The sequence below is a fragment of the Rutilus rutilus genome (assembly GCF_951802725.1).
Source record: "Rutilus rutilus genome assembly, chromosome: 4".
Taxonomy (NCBI): domain Eukaryota; kingdom Metazoa; phylum Chordata; class Actinopteri; order Cypriniformes; family Leuciscidae; genus Rutilus; species Rutilus rutilus.
Genome location: NC_140212.1, coordinates 6,721,744 through 6,740,786, shown reverse-complemented (window position 1 = coordinate 6,740,786; position 19,043 = coordinate 6,721,744). Strand labels below are relative to the sequence as shown.

Genomic DNA, 19,043 nt, shown 5'->3' with positions numbered 1-19,043 from the left:
ACAAAATCCAACATCTTAATAAGTGCCATAATGGTAGATAAAAATTGAATTATATTTACTTGATACTTAAACAACAGAGGGATTTAAACTGCAGACTGCTGAATTATAAATTATATTACTCATGAACGTCAATTATGTAACGCGACGTTCGCCAATGGCAGGCGTTGACGTGTGGCTTATGAATATTAATAAGAACACGTGGTCGAAACTCCGGGAAGGTTACCAGAGCAACGTTGGTATGATAAAATTAAGTATTCATGAGCTAAATCCATGGCCACATCCTTCATAATAAAAGCCCCTCAGTTTTTCCATTTTTAAAATATCAACGTAAATCCAGAATGTTTCTGAAGTCCTTGTCCCAGACCAGTCTAGATGAAACCATATTAACAGTAAAAAGCATACAAAATAATCGCGAGTCGAAAGAATGGTTTGGAAGCTGGGTTTGTGAGATGGCCTGTTCAAAACTAGCATAATGTGGTTTTGCACCACCAGAGGGAGAACTCGAACTACACTGTAGACCAGACCAAAGCGGATTAGACCGGAATCTGTGTCGTTCAGTCCAGTGTTTTGAAACGAACGAAATGGTCAGGTGGAAAGCACATCGAAATTAAAAAGTATTCCGTTTTATAGCGCCTTTCTTCTAAATCATGTTACACTGCTTTTTAAAATATTAATTTCGAGATTGTTTAAAGTTGATTGAAGTTGTAAACAATGGAAGCTCTGTGGACAAAAATCGAAGGTGAGTAATTTCTTATCCTATGTCTTTTTGGAAGAGATTATAATTATTTATTTTAAAATGGCAATGCAATTATAAGATAGGCTAATTTAAATCCAGACTATCAAGTCAAAATGGGTTCCTAATGGTCTTGGTTTTTTTTTTTTTTTTTTATCAGACCCTCTTTCATTGATTAGCTTCATGGTTCCACCCTTGAGGTTGCTGTCTGCAGCCATGTGGCAGGTGACAGAGCAGAGACAGGTGAAGCACTATAGGATGCTGGAGGAGTTTGTAATCATGGTGACAGAGACTGTGCCAGAGCTTCTAAATGACCATCAGAGAGCTCAGCTTATTCTTGGATTAAGAGCAAGGGTATGAAATGTCACAGTACACAAAAACAGATAACATTTAGGATCCACCATGTAAAAGATTAATAGCTTTTCAGTTTCTAAAGAAGACAATGGTTCCAGTATTGTATCTGTTATTTTGCACAGCGTCTTCTGGAGCTATGTCGTGGTCAACATCAGGTCGACCTGGAAGAAATTCAGCTTCACATAGATCGAATCCGTGCTCCTTGTGTCAACAGTGATGAGGTCAGTGAGGTCAAATCATCCACATCTGGAGGTTGTTGACAACGCATGCTGTCTGCTTGAAACATCACGTTTGTGCTTAGATTTAAATTCAAGCATATTTCTGCAGGTTGTTGATGAAGACATGGAGGAATCTGAGGCTTGCTTCTTGGACCTCATTCGGACCCTTATCAGCAACCCCGAAGAGAGGGAGCATTTCTTCCAGGTTACAAACACATAAACATGGTCACACAACTCACTTGGTTTTTGCTGTTTTTCTTCCCGTGCCATGAAATAATTTTTCCCCCAACCCATTGCAATTAATAGAACATTTTCCCAGATGAATACGGACCCAAGTTTGACAAAACCCTACAGGAACTTATGGAAGACTTCCTCCTACAGCTGGACCGGATGATTTCAGTCCCAGACCTTTCACAGGTACATCAAGAAACATCAGTAAAGAACACTCACTGTGTTATTTCTCTTACCGTTGGTTTGATTTTGTTCCACAGACGGTCTCTTGGCTCAGGGCCTGTCCGTCTCTTCTGGAGGAATGCATTCATTCAGTTTTGGTCCCAAAGCAAATAAAGACCCTGCTTGAACGCCACAGAGCTAATGGAAATCTTCAGGACAATGGTAGAAGTTTTTACGTTAAACAATGTCATATCTATGTGAAAGATTATATCAGATGCATTTGCATTATGTGAATACAAGAAACAACTTTGACGGTTTCAGGCAGTTGCATCTGTGTTTGCAGTTGTAAATCAAATGGCTTATGCCGTCAAAATGACAATAGAACAGTTTCACCAATGAAACCGGAATTACAAAGGGACAGTTTCATTAAGGTGACAGTGACTAAACTTTAAAAATGCAGTAAAAAATGCAAAAAGCACTTAATTTTAACATGTATGTATTCTGTCCTACTACTTTCAATTAATTACTCTCCCCAGAAGCATTTTTGTTCAGCTTTCTTACTTGTGTATCATGTCCATCCGACACCTGGATTTTTAATTTGAGGTTTAATTTGTCTCTTTGTCGCAGCTCATAACAGCTTTACATTTTCATCTCAATCTCTCCCTCCGCTGGTTCGAGTCGTCATATCCAGCGATCACACAGAATCTGGCGACCCGCCTGAATCGGGAGCCGATTTAGATGGTCAAGACAAAGATGATTGCCACACTGATCTGGATACGCCCAGCTGCAAGTCTAAAAAGAGAAAATTCAAAATAGATTCAGAGGAGAGAGAAGATGAAGAGGATGATGATGATGATCAAAACTGGCCAATCATGGGTGCCCTATCTATAGAAAAGAGGAACAGTTATGATGACAGCTCTGTTGGTGAAGAGCTGAATCAGACACACACCAAAAGAAACTCGAAAAAATCCTCTAAAAGGAAAAGAGACGACAGTGGAGAAGTGTCCAGAGAGTTCACATTTATCAATCATTTGGGGGCATACACAGGTCAGTTCATTTTAAAGAGGACCCATTATGCTTTTTTATGCTTTCAACTTTTTTTAGTGTGTAATGTTGCTGTTTGAGCATGAAAAATGTCTGCAAAGTTACAAATTCACTCCAAAGGGAGTTCTTCTCTATATCAGTGCACACTGTTTCTGAACTGAAACGCCTCTGGGAACGAACACGACACAATATTCTTCATGTAAATAATTCCCATCCGAGGCATACTGAGAATAAAGGTTGAGTTGGTTTGTAGTGTGTTGAAACTCGCAGTTATGTGTTGTTACATTTCCCGAACACACTCGAAGCGCTTGACCACTCTGGTCTAGGCGACCAATCAGAAGAAGGGGCTTCATAGAGAAAATAACTAAGCAGAGTGTTACTGACAGACTGGGAAAAGAGGAGCTGCAACAATGTCAAAGATGTAAAAATAGGGTGTTTATTTGAACATTCAACTTTGAAACTTTTGAGACTTTGTAAAAGGGCATAATAGTTCCTCTTTAAATCTAAGTTTTCATTTATTAGTGGTGCATTCATGCAAAGTATTACACTTTAGCTTCTACCCACAACACCTTAGCATCATAAAGATAACTTTAGCTTGTGCAAGGACTGCTAAAAATCTAGTTTAATAATGATAATATGAGCAACTGAGCTGATTTACATGCTTTTCTGCTTTATTTACCCAGAAGAGTCTTCGTACCAGACCTCTGATGCTTCAAAAGTTCCTTGGTCAGAGGAAGAAACGTTCTGCCTCATTGACATATGGGGGAAAGACAGCGTCCAGCGGAGTCTAAAAGACTGTGCCCGCAACCGACACATTTTTAACCTCATTTCTAAGAAGATGTTCGAGAGAGGGTTTACCAGAACAGCAGAGCAGTGTCACACCAGGATAAAGCGCTTAAAAATGAGCTTTCGACAATGCCATGAAAACATGTGAGTTAATTCAGAAAGTGTTATTTTAGGTTTTGTTATAGTTTATTAATGTAACTAGCTTTTATTTTTATATTTTTAGTTTTCATGTTAATTTTACTTAAAGTTTTAGGTTTTATTTATTTCTAGTGTATAATGTTAGTGCTTATACTGAAACTTTCAGTTTATTGTCAAGGCAACATTTCTAATTTCCTTTAGTTTAAGTTTTTTAACAAATTTTTATATTTTATTTTATTTCAATTAAAATAAATGTTTTTAATAGTTTTATTTAATGATAAAAACCCTGATTTGAAGTTAACATGAAATCAAAATAGACTCTGTTTACTACCTTAATGATTGTTTTTGGTTTTATTGTTATTATTGTGAATGTTAATTAATGTTGACTTTTGCAACAAATAAAAATAAAAAATAAGAAAATGTTTTTTTTACATAAGACATAGACATGACATTCACTACACTTTAAAAGTTTGGGGTCCGTCAGATTATATATATATATATTTTTAAGAAGTTAAATCTTTTATCTTTCAGTAAAGAAACATTTCATAATGTTACAAAAATTCTATTTCAAATAAATGTTGTTTTTAGAACTTTTTATTTATCAAAGGATCCTGAAAAAAATATATCACTGTTTCCATAACAATATGAAGCCACAACTGTTTTTAACATTGATCATAAGAAATATTTCTTGAGCAACAAATCAGCATATTAGAATGTTTTTCTGAAAGATCATGTGACACTGAAGACTGGAGTAATGTTGCTGAAAATTCAACTTTGCATCACAGGAATAAATTACATTTTAAAATACACTCAAATAGAAAACATTTCTTTTAAATTGTAATGGTATTTTTTTTTATCAAATAAATGCAACCCTACTGACCCCAAACTTTTAAACAGTAGTGTATATAAATCTTTGAAATGTAAGAAACCTTTAAAACTGAATTCTGATTATAATTTTTTTCTTTGATTATAACTGAACTGAATCTGTGTTTGTTTGGCAGTGTGAGAGGAGAAAGACCGGAATGGAAGTTCTATAATGTTCTGGAGAAAATTCTCTGCCGTAAAGACTGCCGTACAGAACAGGAAGAAAGCATTAATGATGTCACCATTCCAGAAGAATCCTCAGGACAGCAGGCAGAAGACGACACTGATTGGGATGTTCTTGGTCATGTCGGACTAGAGGGTACTCAAATGTTCTGCGCATAATATATGACCTATATTAGACTTGCTGTATTATTGACCAAAGTTTCACTTACACCCTCTCAAGGCACCAGGAATATCCCATGGACAGACCTGGAGACGCAAACCCTCATCAGGATCTGGGGAGAAGACAAAACCCAGCGGGAGCTGCGAGGGGTTCTCCAGAACGGACACATCTTTGCCATGATCTCCAAAAAGATGGCCGCTCACGGTTACGTCCGAACAGCAGAGCAATGTCAGAGTAGAGTGAAAAGACTGAAGCTGTGCTTCAAACAGTCTCACGAGAGTAAACAGTGAGTGCTTTAGCATCTTCGACATCATTGTTAAAGGGATAGTTCACCCCCAAATTAAAATTCTTTCATTAATTACCCTCATGTCGTTCCAAATCCATAAGACTTTAAAAGTCTATAAAAGCCTAAATTCAATTTGTTCATCATATGAATCGATCGAGTCTCATCAGAAAATTTGGACTAAACCGCTTAATTCATATGGATTAGTGTTATGATCTCTTTATAAGCATCAAAGTGTCAGTTGCGTAGCTATCAATGGAGGGACAGAAAGCTCTCAGATTTAATCAAAAATGTGTTTGGAATGACACGAGGGTGAGTAATTAATGACAGTAACCCTTTAACGAATTCCTGATAGAGGAAAAGCTAAACTCAGCTGACAAGAGAATCTTGTGAATATAATTTAATTTACAGAGCACTGTTGTATTATTTTAAATTACTGATAGTGCTGTTCTTTAATTCTTTTTGCAGCACCGAGGGCAAAGAGCAAGTTGAATTTAAATTCTATAAACAGATGGAGAGAATTATGGCTAATGAAGAGTCATGCTCATCACAGATCAAAAAGGAGGAGTCTACGGACATCGAATACCAGGTGTACAAATACCAGGAAATAGGTATCTGTTCATTCCTGTTACTCTGCTGTAGACGGTTGTTTTGTAATACACTGCTGTTTGTGTCTTGTTAATGTGTGAGGTCAGTAAGAATTATTTATTTTTTCCAGCAAGGACACATTAAATCAACTGTGACAGTAAAGATATTTTTAATGTTACAAAAGATTTCTATTACAAATAAATGCTGTTCTTTTGATCTGTTCATCAAATAATACTGAATAAATGTATCACGGCAACTTTCCACAATAATAGTGATCAGAACAACTGTTTTCAATATAATAATAATCTTTAGAATGATTTCTGAAGGATCATTTGACACTGAGGACGGCAGAAATGGCTGCTGAAAATTCAGCTTTGCCATCACAGAAATAAATTACATTTTAAAATATATTCAAATAGAAAACAGTTCATTTAAATTGTAATAATATTTCACAATTTTACTGTATTTTTTTATCAATTAAATGCAGCCTTGGTGAGCATAAGACACTTTTCCCATAAACATAAAAAAATCGTATGGACCCTAAAAGTTTGAATGGTATTGTACTTATGTTCAACACAAAGAAGACATGCTGCTTGATTTCATGATCTAGCCATTTCAGTTTGCCCATGCAAACAATTTATACATTTTTAAGCATGATATAATTGTCCAAAAATGTCTAATACATGTGTGTCATGTCCTCCTATGATCACCCAACACAGAAACCACAATGAACTGCATGGATGATAGAAAGAAGGTTGCCTGGTCCGATGCAGAGACGCTGATTCTCCTCCAGTTATGGGGAAATGAACAGGTCCAGCAGAACCTTCAGCGTTGCCCTCACAACGGCCCCATCTACACAGAGATCTCTGAGAAGCTGAACGCTCACGGATACCTGCGCTCCGCTGAGCAGTGCCATACCAGAATCAAACGACTCAAAATCAGCTACAGGCAGTGCAGGGACAGCATCAGGTCAGTGGCCGACCGCATTCAAGAGACATTTGTGTTTTCAGCACCAAATAAGAGAGCAATCACATTAGCACATTATTTGTGAATATGGCCTGAGCACTAAATATAATTTTTAATGGAATATGCATATAATTTCAGCGTGTGTGTTTTTTTTTTTTTTTTCTGTGCAGTTCACCTGAAGCTGAACGTGTCGAATTTAAGTTCTATGACCTGATGGAACACATTTTTCAAAAGAATGCTTCATCCAAAGTGTCAGGAGATAATGAACCCAACATTGACATGAAATCAGGTACTTTTATTAAAGGGGTCCTATAATGCTTTTTTACATGTTCAACTTTCTTTAGTGTGTAATGTTGCTGTTTGAGCATGGAAAAGGTCTGCAAAGTTACAAAGCGAATAATCACTCCAAAGGGAGTTCTTCTCTATATCAGTGCACACTATTTCTGAACTCCCTGAAACGCCTCGATTGTAGTCTTTTTCAGGAACAAACACATCACAATATTCCTCATTTAAATAATTCAAGGCATACGCAGAAAAAAGGGTCTGGGCCTGGTTGAGTTAGTTAGTAGTGAGTTAAAACTTGCGGTTATGGTAAGGGGCTGTCCAGCTGACCAATCAGAGCACATTGCGATTTTTCAGAAGGAGGGGTTTCATAGATACAGGAACTAAACAAAGCGTTACTGACAGACTGGGAAGAGAGGTGCTGCAACAATGTCAAATATGGGGAAAATAATAGGACCCCTGTAAACGTCTATGTGCCAGATAGGAAAATTATTTTATTTCTTGATAAGTGAATTTGATATGTGTAATTTTATAACATAGTACATAGAATTAAGGGTTTATATTACGGCATATTTTTTTTTGCTAGAAACCCCAAAATGATTTTGTATAATACCTAATACCCATTTCTAATAATCCAGTTGAAAATAACATGTTTCCTTCTGTCAGAAACCTGCAGCAGGGTGGACCAGACAGCATCCTGGTCAGACTCTGAAACTGTAGCTCTAATAGACATTTGGGCGGAAGATGAGGTGCAGGAAGCCCTGAGAGGATCGGTCCATAACGGTCACGTGTTTGCTGATATAGCAGAGAAACTGAACAGTCAGGGATTCTTCAAAACACCAGAGCAATGCAGATGGAAGATCAAGAACCTGACAAAGAATTTCCGACAGTGTTACGAAAGGAAAAAGTGAGTTTGGCTTTATTTTTGCTTGTTGAAAATGAATGAAAAGTGAAAGTGTTTTTTTTTATCTGAGATTTAATAATGTCCTCCATATTGTTCTCATCTAGATGTGGCATAGAGAATATAGATTGTAAATACTATGATAAACTGGAGCAGGTTCTGGGTGATGAGGTCTTTTCAATGGATGTCTTTGATGAACATGATCAGGATGCAGGTTTGTGACTTTGAAGGTTGTGTGTTCGTTCGTTCACTCATTCACTCGCGGTTTGGGTGAATCTCAAAGGTATGGAAGCTTGTTTCCGCCACAAAAGAAAAATTTTTAAATGATAATTGCGACTTTTTATCTCACAATTGCGAGTTTACATCTCGCAATTCTGACTTTATTTCTCAGAATTGCGAGATACAAAGTCAGAATTGCGTGAAATAAAGTCGCAATTGCGTGTTATCAAGTCAGAATTGCGAGATATAAAGTCAGAATTACGTGAAATAAAGTCGCAATTGCGTGTTATCAAGTCAGAATTGCGAGATATAAAGTCAGAATTACGTGAAATAAAGTCACAATTGCGTGTTATAAAGTCAGAATTGCGTGATATAAAGTCACAATTGCGTGTTATAAAGTCAGAATTGCGTGATATAAAGTCACAATTGCGTGTTATAAAGTCAGAATTCTGACTTTTTTTCTCGGAATTGTGAGATATAAAGTCAGAATTTTGAGATATAAAGTCCAATTTTAAGGGGGGAAAAAAAGACGTACTTTTTCTTTTTTTCAGAATTGTTTATCTCACAATTCTGACTTTATAACACGCAATTGCGACTTTATATCATGCAATTCTGACTTTATATCTCCCAATTGCGTATTATAAAGTCAGAATTGCGTGATGTAAAGTCGCAATTGCGAGAAAAAAAGTCAGAATTCTGACTTAAGACGCAATTGCGACTTTATTTCACACAATTCTGACTTTATATCTCGCAATTCTGACTTTATATCTCGCAATTCTGACTTTATAATACGCAATTCTGACTTTATATCTCGCAATTCTGACTTTATAACACGCAATTCTGACTTTATAACACGCAATTCTGACTTTATATCTCGCAATTCTGACTTTATATCTCGCAATTCTGACTTTATATCTCGCAATTCTGACTTTATATCTCGCAATTCTGACTTTATTTCACGCAATTCTGACTTTATATCTCACAATTCTGACTTTATAACACGCAATTGCGACTTTATTTCACGCAATTCTGACTTTATATCTCAAAATTCTGAGAAATAAAGTCAGAATTGCGAGATGTAAACTCGCAATTGTGAGATAAAAAGTCGAAATTATCTCTTAAAATGTTTTATTCTGTGGCGGAAACAAGCTTCCATACAAAGGTAACATTTCCCCCCCCGCAAAAAAATTATGAATTCTGGAAATTTAGGAAAATTGAAGTTTAAACAAAAATTTTTTTTTACCTTGGATGTATTTAAAGCAATTGTAGGAGACTCCAAAACAAAATAAGTAACCTTTAAAATAGCGCAATAGGTTATAATTTATTTCTGCATTTACGCTATGAATAGAATGAGGTTTTTTTTTTCATTACAGTAATGGGAATTGTGCTTAACTATCTTGAAAATACTGTCACAATGAAAAACTTAATTTTCTTTAAGCAAAATGTTATTTCTTATTTCTCTCTTTTGTTTCTCTTTGAACCTAAACTCTTCATCCACCCGTTCTTCCTCAGAATACCAGCAGGCAGCCATGGTAGCCGTATCTGAATCAGGCAGGAAGATGACCTGGTCCGACCGGGAGACGCAGGCCCTGCTGGATATCTGGGGTGATGACCGTGTGCAACACAGCCTCATGTCCTGCCCGAAAAACAGGCACATATACAGATATATTTCAAAGAGAATGATGGCACTGGGTTTCAACAGAACGGGTGTCCAATGCCACTCGCGTGTAAAAAGGCTCAAGTCCCAGTTTTACTACGATGGGTGAGTGAGTTGAAGTCTGTGATGACTAGTTCTTAAAGGTTATGTTCAGAATTCAATAGTTGTGTCCTGTTTACTGCACAGCATAAATGCATAGTGTGTGCTATTCTGAACATAGAGGTATACTATTTTCAATACTGTATCTACTTTTAATGTGTTTTTCAGCAGGGAGGAGTGTAAATTCTATGATCAACTGGAGCAGATTATTTTAAAGGACAGAACATCTGATGACCAGGACATCAGTGAGCTGGAATCCATAACTGATTCTGATTCAGGTATCAGTCTGAAAATTGGTCATGCAAATTATTTTCTTTTCTTTTCTTTTTTTTAATCTAAATATAGGCCACGTCTACATTAATCCAGATACATTTGAAAACTTTTAGTTTCAAAATGCTTTGTCCACACTAGTGGTTTCCAAAAGTTTCTTGTCCAAACTGAAATATTGGAAAAAGCTTAAAGGGGCTATATGTCAGAAATTTCATGTATTAATCACTATTTTTTATTGCTAATGTGTGAACACCAGAATATTTTGTTGTATGAAAATCTGAACATGCAATATATCAAAAGGAAGAACAGAGCCTCTGCTTTTAAACAGTGTGTAAAATGTGTTTTATTCTAGCTTCATACATTCTTTTTTTATCCACACTTGAATGTGGGAAAGTTTCATAAAAAAGCAACATTTTGAGCAAAAAGCTAAGAAAAACACTTCTTTTGAATTTTTGTCAAAGACTATGTCCGGATCAGATTCAGAACGATGATCAAAACATAAATTGGGTAGATCTCATATATCAACACCCTCAAAGCTTTTGATTGTTTGAAAGTTTTGATTTATATGCTGTTTAATGTTAATGATAGCGTTATTTTGCATATACATTTGCTTACATATGCTATCGTTTGTTTCTGCTTTTTCTTCACACGTCTTTTGATCTGGAGATATAGTACTCTTTCAGAAGATCTGTAATCACGCCCCCTACCGTATAATAGTGAAAACAATGCAACACGGAAAGCCGGAAATTTCCGTCAATGGTGGGGAAAGAGTGAACATTTATTTTTAGCACATAGGCTACTAGTATAAACGTGTCATCGTACCTCCATTTTCACAGTCAACACAGAAAAGGCATTTTGAAATGTATCCACTTTGGCGAGCATCTTTAAAATGCCTTGGGCGCGATCTCAGCGTGGATGGAAGGTTGGACGTTTTCAAATGTATCTGGATTAATGTAGATGTAGCTATAGTCTCTCTTTCTAACTGGGATCTCTATATAAGTTCTTCTTGATATCAAAAAGTTTGAATATAATTTGTGAAGATCTATCATTTGTAGACCTGTGAAATGTGTTTGCGCGTCCAGACTCTTTAGCTCTCTCCAAACCTCCGACTGTGGAAGGGCCGAAGCTGGCATGGGGTGACAGTGAGACACACACACTTATATCCATCTGGGGGAGCGACCCTATCCAGGAGAGGCTGAAAGGTTGCGTCAAACGCAAACCTGTTTTCCAGCAGATCGCACTGGTCATGGCCGAGAAGGGCTACAGCAGGACAGACGAACAGTGTCGCTCCAGGATTAAAAGACTGAAGGCCAGTTACCGCCAGTGTCTTGATAATTACAGGTAGATACAACAACTTTGACCTCAAAAATGGAATATTAAAACATACTAATTAAATGTAAGAATTACGTATATATATATTTTTAATTTTCTCAACCCATAGAAATGAAGGGGAGCAGGTGGAGTGGAAGTTCTTCAAGCAGCTAAATAAAATATTTGAGAAGTACCCTCTAGATGAGACTGAAACCACCACGGCTCAGGAGCCAGAGACAGTTGGGAGAAAAAACCCTAGCAGGTCTGCAAAAGCACAGAGCTCAGGTGATTCTGAACTGCAAAAATGTCCTGATTTGACCCTAAAGGAACAGCAAAAATAATGTGCACACAATTTAGAGGCATCAAACTACAAATGGAGAATGAGGAGAAGGTATTTTAACATTGAAAATATACATATTTCACATTTATTATGTCAAGTGTATATGCAAACAAATTTTTTTTACCAGGAAATATACACTACCGTTCAAAAGTTTTGGGTCTGAACGATTCTTTTTGAAAGAACTGAATAGTCATATTCAACAATAACACATTCAATTAATCAAAAATGACAGTATAGACAATGATTTCTATTTTAAACAAATGCTGTTCTTTTGAATTTTCTACTCATCAGAGAATCCTGGAAAAAAAATTATCCCAGTTTCCACAAAAATAGCAGCACAACTGTTTTCAACATTGATAATAATCAGCATATTAGACTGATTTCTAGAGGATCATGTGACAGTGAAGCTTTGTATCACAGGAATAAATTACATTGAAAAATATCTTCAAATAATAGAAAACAGGTATTTTACATTTTAATATTGCACAATATTACAGTTTTTAGAATATTTTTCATGAAAGAAAATGCATCCTCATTTCAGACTTATTTAAAAACTTTGAACGGTAGTGCATGTTTGAGAAAAACACATTTTACTTGTTGGTGATAAACCTGACTACGCTACACTTGTGCCCCTGAATTACCTCTGGAGGGAGAGCAAGACTCAAATTCTCCTGTGTATCTAAGCTTGGGAATATAAATCAGATCTGACAGAGGTATTTTCTGTCATGTGGACTGTGGAGGATGGATTAAGGACACACACAAACCTTTAATCGTCTGAAACCTAAGCAAGAACATCCACTATCAAGCAGCAGAAATACAGGACCTTATATGTTCAGGTTCTCTCTGAACTCTGCATTCATATATATGTACATCTGAAAGACATTTGCCTAATGGTGCTGTTGTCATGTGGTCTCAGTTGATCACACGTTTTCACAGGGTAAAATCTAACACTGAAATGTAATTAGTCTCAGCTGCTTGGCAGCTTCAATAGTGTGGGACTGGGATGGCAGTCTTGGATTTGCATAGCAAGATGCGAACGGCATCCTGAAGCCACAGGTCTATTACTGAACAATTAACGGTTAGTAGTAAAAGTAATTAGAAAAACCAAGTCTAAATTTGTAACAAACAGCCCTTGTCTTAAGTATTTTATAACATGTTGAAATAACTGGATGGAGTTCTTCCTGGTGCAGACTGATTCCTCATCTGAATGCATAATCTTTCCAAAAAAGAAACTTCCAGAAAATGGGTTTGTATTGTATATTTGTATCATAAAAGGAAACAAATTTGTGCTACATGAAAAAAGAACCATTTTTTGTTCCATTTTGTACAAAAGCATCTGCTTTTAAATTATATTTGCTAGATTTAACAAATTTTAATATATATATATATATATATTATACAAATGTAAGTTACTGTTACACAGGATGATGCCAAAGGTCATTGTCTAAATCTCAATCTCCATTAAAGTGTGTAGCCAATGTGTATTGGCATTAGCCAAATTAAAGGGTTAAATGATAATTTACTCACCCTCATGTCGTTCCAAACCTGTAAGATTTTCATTCATCTTCAAAACAACAAATGAAGATATTTTATTCAAATGAGAGATTTCTGTCCTTCCGTTGACAGCTACACAACTACCACTTTGACGTTCCAAAAAGTTCAATAGTAAATAAAAGCCTAAATTAAATCTATTCATCATATAAAGCAATCGAGTTTCTTCAGAAAATGTGGACTAATACGATGGATTAGTTTTACGATCTCTTTATTAACTTTTTGTAGCGTTAAAGTTGTAGTTACACGGAATGTCAATGGAGGGACAGAAATATCTGATTTAATTAAAATATCTTCATTTGTCTTTTGAAGATGAACGACAGGCGAGTAATTGATGAGAATTTTTTCGTTTTTTTGTTGAACTAACCTTTAAGATCAGAGTTTGTGAACAAATACACATTGCATTGCTCAGTGATGGTGAAAGAGTGGACAGTGTTATTGTTACAGCTCTTCCAGACAATATTCTGGAGTGAGTTTATCCAATTTGCTTCTAAAGTGTCCAAGGTGGAAAACCATTTAGAATTTAGAATTGTTGTGAGTGTTTTAAATCCCACATTGATTCTGTTCTTAGGCATTTTACTGTGCAATAAACAGATTATTTATTTGTTTGTTTGTTGAAATGACTTGACCAGCATGATTCAGACATCACAATGGTAATGATGCCAACTATGTAAAGTACAAATTTATAAAGTATTTCCATGTGCAGTTTCAAATATGGGTTGCATAAACAAGCATGGTTTGGGAAACAAAACATTACCTTTTTAAAGTAATGATCAGCTGATATGAAATTAACTAGTCATTTTAAATCTGCATGTTCGCGTGTTCAGTCAAGGGCTTTTGGGTTCTAGTTTTACACGGCCACGGGTTTGGTCGTAGTTTCTTCTGCGATTACCTCGCTCGCTCAGGTGAATTCTCTCATGCTTCTTCAGAGGCCCAGCGAACTTAAAGCTCCTCCCGCAGTGAGAGCACTGCCACGGCCGCTCACCTGTGTGGCTGAGCATGTGGTTCTTCAGGTGAGACGAGTGCTTGTAAGTCTTTCCACATCTTTCACAGGTGAACGGCCGCTCGCCCGTGTGCACGCGTTCATGTCTCTTCATGTTCCCGATCTGAGAGAAGGCTTTTCCACAAATCTTGCAGCGGAACGGGCGTTCTCCGGTGTGTATGCGCAGGTGGCACCTTAGCATCTCAGGTCCAGCAAACGTCTTGTGACAAAGGGTGCACGGGATCTTGAGCCGGGGTCTCTCGTGGTTGCGCTGGTGCTTCTTCAAGTCGAACATGTAGACGAAGGACTTGCCGCAGATTGAACACAAGTACTGGCGCTCTCCTGCATGATAACCTTTGTGTCTTCGGAGGAGGCTGGCATAGATGAAACTCTTCCCGCACTGGTTACACTGGTATGAGCGCTCCATGGAATGGTAACGGACGTGGATGGACAGCTTAAATGCGGTCGGGAAGCTCTTTTCGCAGTGAGGACACTGGTGCAGGTTCTCTGAGGTGTGGCATTCGCGGTGAATCTTCAAGTATGAGCCCTGGGAGAAGCTCTTTCCACAGATGGTACACTTGTATGGTTTTTCGCCAGTGTGCACACGGATGTGCTTGATGAGGTCCGCTTTTTTGCGGAAGGTCTTGACGCACTGCGAGCATTTGAAAGGTCTGGCAAGCGAGTGTGTTTTGATGTGATTGGTCAGGAAGCTGAGACACCTGAAACTTTTGCCACAGTCTGAACACTGGAACGGCCGCTCGCCAGTGTGTGTGCGCATGTGATTCCTCAGCAAGCACTCGAAACGGAACTCTTTGTGACACTCGGGACACGTGTGTCTTTTCTCTTCCTGCATTGTCTGGGACTCAGAAGGAGCGGCCGCTGTCTTTTTGGAAAGAGCGGCTCGAGGTGGACTGCTCTTTCTGTGAATGATGGACTTTACAGATGGTGGTCTTTCTATGACAGGAACGTAGATCGTCTCCTCCCTCACAATCTCAACAGGAGTTGGAGGCAAAACTGGTAGTGAGACACCCTTTCCAGTTAATTCTGAGATCCACTGCTCTAAGCTGACCTGCCTCACACCAGAGGTTTCCACCATCTCGGATTGTTCTAGGAACTGCAGTTGAGTCGTCTCCTCTCCCTCGTTCTCAAACTCTGACACCACCACGGCAGAGCCATCGGCGGTGAGGTAGATCTGCTGGACTTCACAGATGCCTGAGTCTTTCTCTTCACAAAGTGCCTCTTCTTGCTGTAAACCATCCTCTGCTTCTTCAGTGTCAGCTATCGCTGTGAACTCCTCGCTGTCGGCTAAAGGCTCAGCCTCTTCTGTGTAACTCTGAGAGGGGCTCATTATGGCAATGGCCGCGTGATCAGATTCTGATTGGTTCTCTGTGCCTTCTGATTCAACGATAATTGTCTCTTGAGCAATGGAAGTGGGGGGTTCCTCGTCTTCAATGGTAAAGGCAGGCGAGACTGTTTCTTGTACGATTGGATGAGGCAAACAAACTACTTCAGCTGTAGAAGGGATGGACACTGTACAGACCAAAAGAAAAAAACTCCTTGTTAAAGCATCATTTGAATATTTTATAATAATACCATTTAAACTAATACAACTTTATTGTGTTTGTGCATATATCTCACAAAAACATGTTCAGGACACAATTTAAGTTAAAGGTGCAGTAAGCAATGTCTGAGAAATGCTGTTGAAAGTGGATCGTACCGAGCACCACAACACACTAGCCAATTTCTGTTTCTAAGAAATCGCTTACTGCACCTTTAAAATAATAAAGTTTTATATGAATTAAATATCTCTGTGTTTAATTCAGTTATTCAATACATGCCAACAAATGTGGTACAGTAGCAACAGCAAAGCTCACTTTCAGTGATAACTCCCGGAGAGTGCTCATTGTTTTTTGCATGCAATCTTCTGGTTTTGAAGTGCTGGAGCACATCCTTAATCTCCACTGGATCTGAGAGTGGCTGCACAATCTCCTCCATCATCGAGAGGCCACCACAAAGCCGTGAGGCTGTCTGAGAAAGTCATCAGATTTCAGATCAGAGTTACCTTGAATTTAACAATGTATAATGCATTATGCAATCTTTGAATGAGGACACACCTCTTTAAGGTTGGGTACTGGCAGCAGATCTTCCACTCGAGACAGGAACTCCCATGCAAGGCTCTGTAATACGGCATCATATCCTGAACCATATTCTACAGGGAAGACGTGCTGAAGACAGAGAAACAGAGGTGAAACATGGAAAACCAATTTTCATGCATGATTTATACATTCTTTTCACAGAAAAATGAAGAGGAAAGATATTAAAGATACAGCAAAAGACTAACCTGGATGAAATTCTCTTTCTTTTCGGTGTCCTCTAAAATGCCGTGGACCATTCTAATGAATTTGTTATTGATGATTTGACTTTCCACATCTTTCCACTGCATCAAATTGAAAGCAAAGAAACAAGACACTGATTTTTTTTTTTTGCAACAACTTGGTTAGTGCAATTACATAAAAAAAAAAAAAAAAAAACTATTACCTTATGTGTGAGATTTCGAAGAGAATCGAGATGTGCCTGAATGACCCACAGATCCGGCATTTTATCTTTCAGGCAAAGCTCCAAGATCACCTAAAAGAAAAAAATCCCACGTTACATGTGCTGTGTGTGTGTATATATATATATATGGATTTTGCTCAAATAAGATTTACCTTTTTACGCAGGTGAAAGATAAGTTTATTAACCAGACTTCGACTCATGATGTCTGGAACGGTCTCTGTTACCAGCATCACAAATTGCTCCAGCTTCCCGTACTGTGTCACATTACGACGTTGAATCACCTGCCATAGAAACGCTGACATCAGCCGAAGAGGCGGCACAACCAGACGCAGGGCAGAGAGAGGGAGAGCTTGAGGGAAAAAAACAAGGGGAATAAAGATGGTGCAGATCAATTTAAAATGAGTTATATTATCAGTAGATAATATAAAGAGATCTTAATATTTCTGAAAAAAAGTTGTTGTGATGCACTAAATTTAAATTCGAATGTATAGCCTAAGTAACGTAGTAGGCTATGTTTCAAAGAACTATTGTTCTTAGGAAGAAGTTAACTTTAAACTTTACATGCACGCTGAAAACTATATATATATATAATAATTAAACTTGACTAAAACAACTTAAATCTTATTTTAATGATTACATACAACTTGTAATTAATAATATAAACAGAACTATAATAAGAAAATGTATTTTAACTGTATAAATACAGTTTCAATAATTGCAAATGACATAACAAATAAGACCTTTCATTTACCAGGCCCTTCTTAAAAAATATAAACAAGTGTGTGAGTGAGTAACTTTAATAGGATTGGTTGTGCTAGCTTCACTCTCTTAGCATTTAACTCACAAGCTAAAAAATACTCACCCGCCTCGTGACTCTCTAAGTTAAGGATCTCCATTATTTAAAGTTAGAATAAATCTATATTTGTATTTTAGTCAAACTCTCAACGCCTTATGTCACTGACTCAAACCATAATAGCGGTTAAACCCAACGGCGAACGATTGTCGTGAAGTTGACCGAAGCAACGAACAACAAGACAACAACGCGCGAGCGGGATACCGGAAGTAGCCGGAAGTCAGTCTTTATTCCGCGTGTTTTTTTGTGTTTGGACGTGCACGACACCGCATCAGGTCTGGCGGATACAGTGTCCTACGTTGCCACCTGTTTAAAATAAAATGTGTCTATTTATATCTTTGCAAGTGATAAAAGGATACAAGGCATTATATATGTTCCGTAAAGCCCAGCTTTGTCCAACAATGAATGAACTCAAGTGTAAGTACCATCAAACAGTGTAACATGAAGACAAAAATGAAGACAAAAGGACATTGGGTGCATATTTCAGATTTACTGATAAAATAACTTGATAGCATTTCTCCTTGATAGGAGTTGTAAGATATAGTACCTACAGTTATAATAAAACATTCATTAGAATTGATAAAGAGTCTCCAATCAACCACAATCTTGCAACTCTTCTCTCACATTTTCTGTTCCCTCACTTTTCGGAGAGCCCATCATTGCCTTTCACTGACAGATGTCTTTTCTGAGAAGCACCTCCATTCATAAACACATTAATTTGAGGAATAAACATAAATTCCTCCTTCTATGGAGTGATGTTGTGGCGGAGAAGGCTGGTGCACTAGAAAAGGGGAGTCACGTTTCCTAAGCTTTTTCAAACGTCTGTTGAGCGAGATACTGCTCTATTAATATATTTTATAAATATGAATCATCATTAAGGGGGGATACTGAGTATTTCCTCTGTGTGAATCTTTATGTGTGCATGCAAAAGGTCAAAGTCTGGCTGGTGTGTGACAAAGTGTGAAGGATAAAACAAAAATATCAACTGTTGATTAATTTTAAAATCTTTTTGTTTACATAATCAGTCCATGCAATAAATATTACTGAACTGTTAATTTGGTTCAGCAAGGTAAGTTGTTTGTCTAAACAAAATTGTTCTTAATTTTTAAGAAAAAATACATTTATTATGGAATGGATCTCTATAAGCTCAAGAGAGGGGGTTAGAGAATTGTGTGTTACTTGATGATGTTTCATCAGCTTACCTGAGTAGTGAGGCCTGTTAATTTTGTATTTTGCAGTTTTATCTGGTTTGAATGAACTGGAGTACATGGACCACATCAGTAGAAAAAGTAAAGGTATGCAAATCTTCCTT

At 37.4% G+C, this 19,043-nt stretch overlaps 2 protein-coding genes across 3 annotated transcripts; one reads left to right on the top strand and one right to left on the bottom strand.

Moving 5' to 3' along the window:
• The first annotated feature begins 496 nt into the window (after window positions 1-496).
• Window positions 497-11,854, top strand: LOC311288874 (uncharacterized protein). 2 transcript variants are annotated; one of them, XM_084406506.1, is made up of 19 exons: window positions 497-739; window positions 894-1,087; window positions 1,210-1,308; window positions 1,415-1,510; window positions 1,612-1,722; window positions 1,797-1,920; window positions 2,326-2,745; window positions 3,426-3,672; window positions 4,668-4,849; window positions 4,934-5,159; window positions 5,625-5,767; window positions 6,464-6,713; window positions 6,881-6,999; window positions 7,659-7,899; window positions 8,001-8,107; window positions 9,625-9,874; window positions 10,040-10,146; window positions 11,221-11,479; window positions 11,580-11,854. In XM_084406506.1, exons 1-19 carry the CDS (start codon window positions 712-714, stop codon window positions 11,788-11,790), a joined length of 3,414 nt encoding a protein of 1,137 aa, XP_084262632.1. In that variant the 5' UTR covers window positions 497-711; the 3' UTR covers window positions 11,791-11,854. The 2 variants fall into 2 exon arrangements, with proteins under 2 accessions (XP_084262632.1, XP_084262631.1); XM_084406505.1 differs by having other exon boundaries at window positions 10,037-10,146.
• Window positions 11,855-13,032: 1,178 nt separating this feature from the next.
• LOC311288878 (uncharacterized protein) lies at window positions 13,033-18,035 on the bottom strand. The gene is made up of 7 exons (XM_084406514.1): window positions 17,741-18,035; window positions 17,031-17,227; window positions 16,861-16,950; window positions 16,664-16,759; window positions 16,437-16,547; window positions 16,197-16,350; window positions 13,033-15,852 (listed from the first exon to the last, which is right to left on the bottom strand). The coding sequence occupies exons 1-7, from the start codon at window positions 17,772-17,774 to the stop codon at window positions 14,168-14,170; spliced, it is 2,367 nt and encodes a 788-aa protein (XP_084262640.1). The 5' UTR covers window positions 17,775-18,035; the 3' UTR covers window positions 13,033-14,167.
• Between the last annotated feature and the right edge of the window lie 1,008 nt (window positions 18,036-19,043).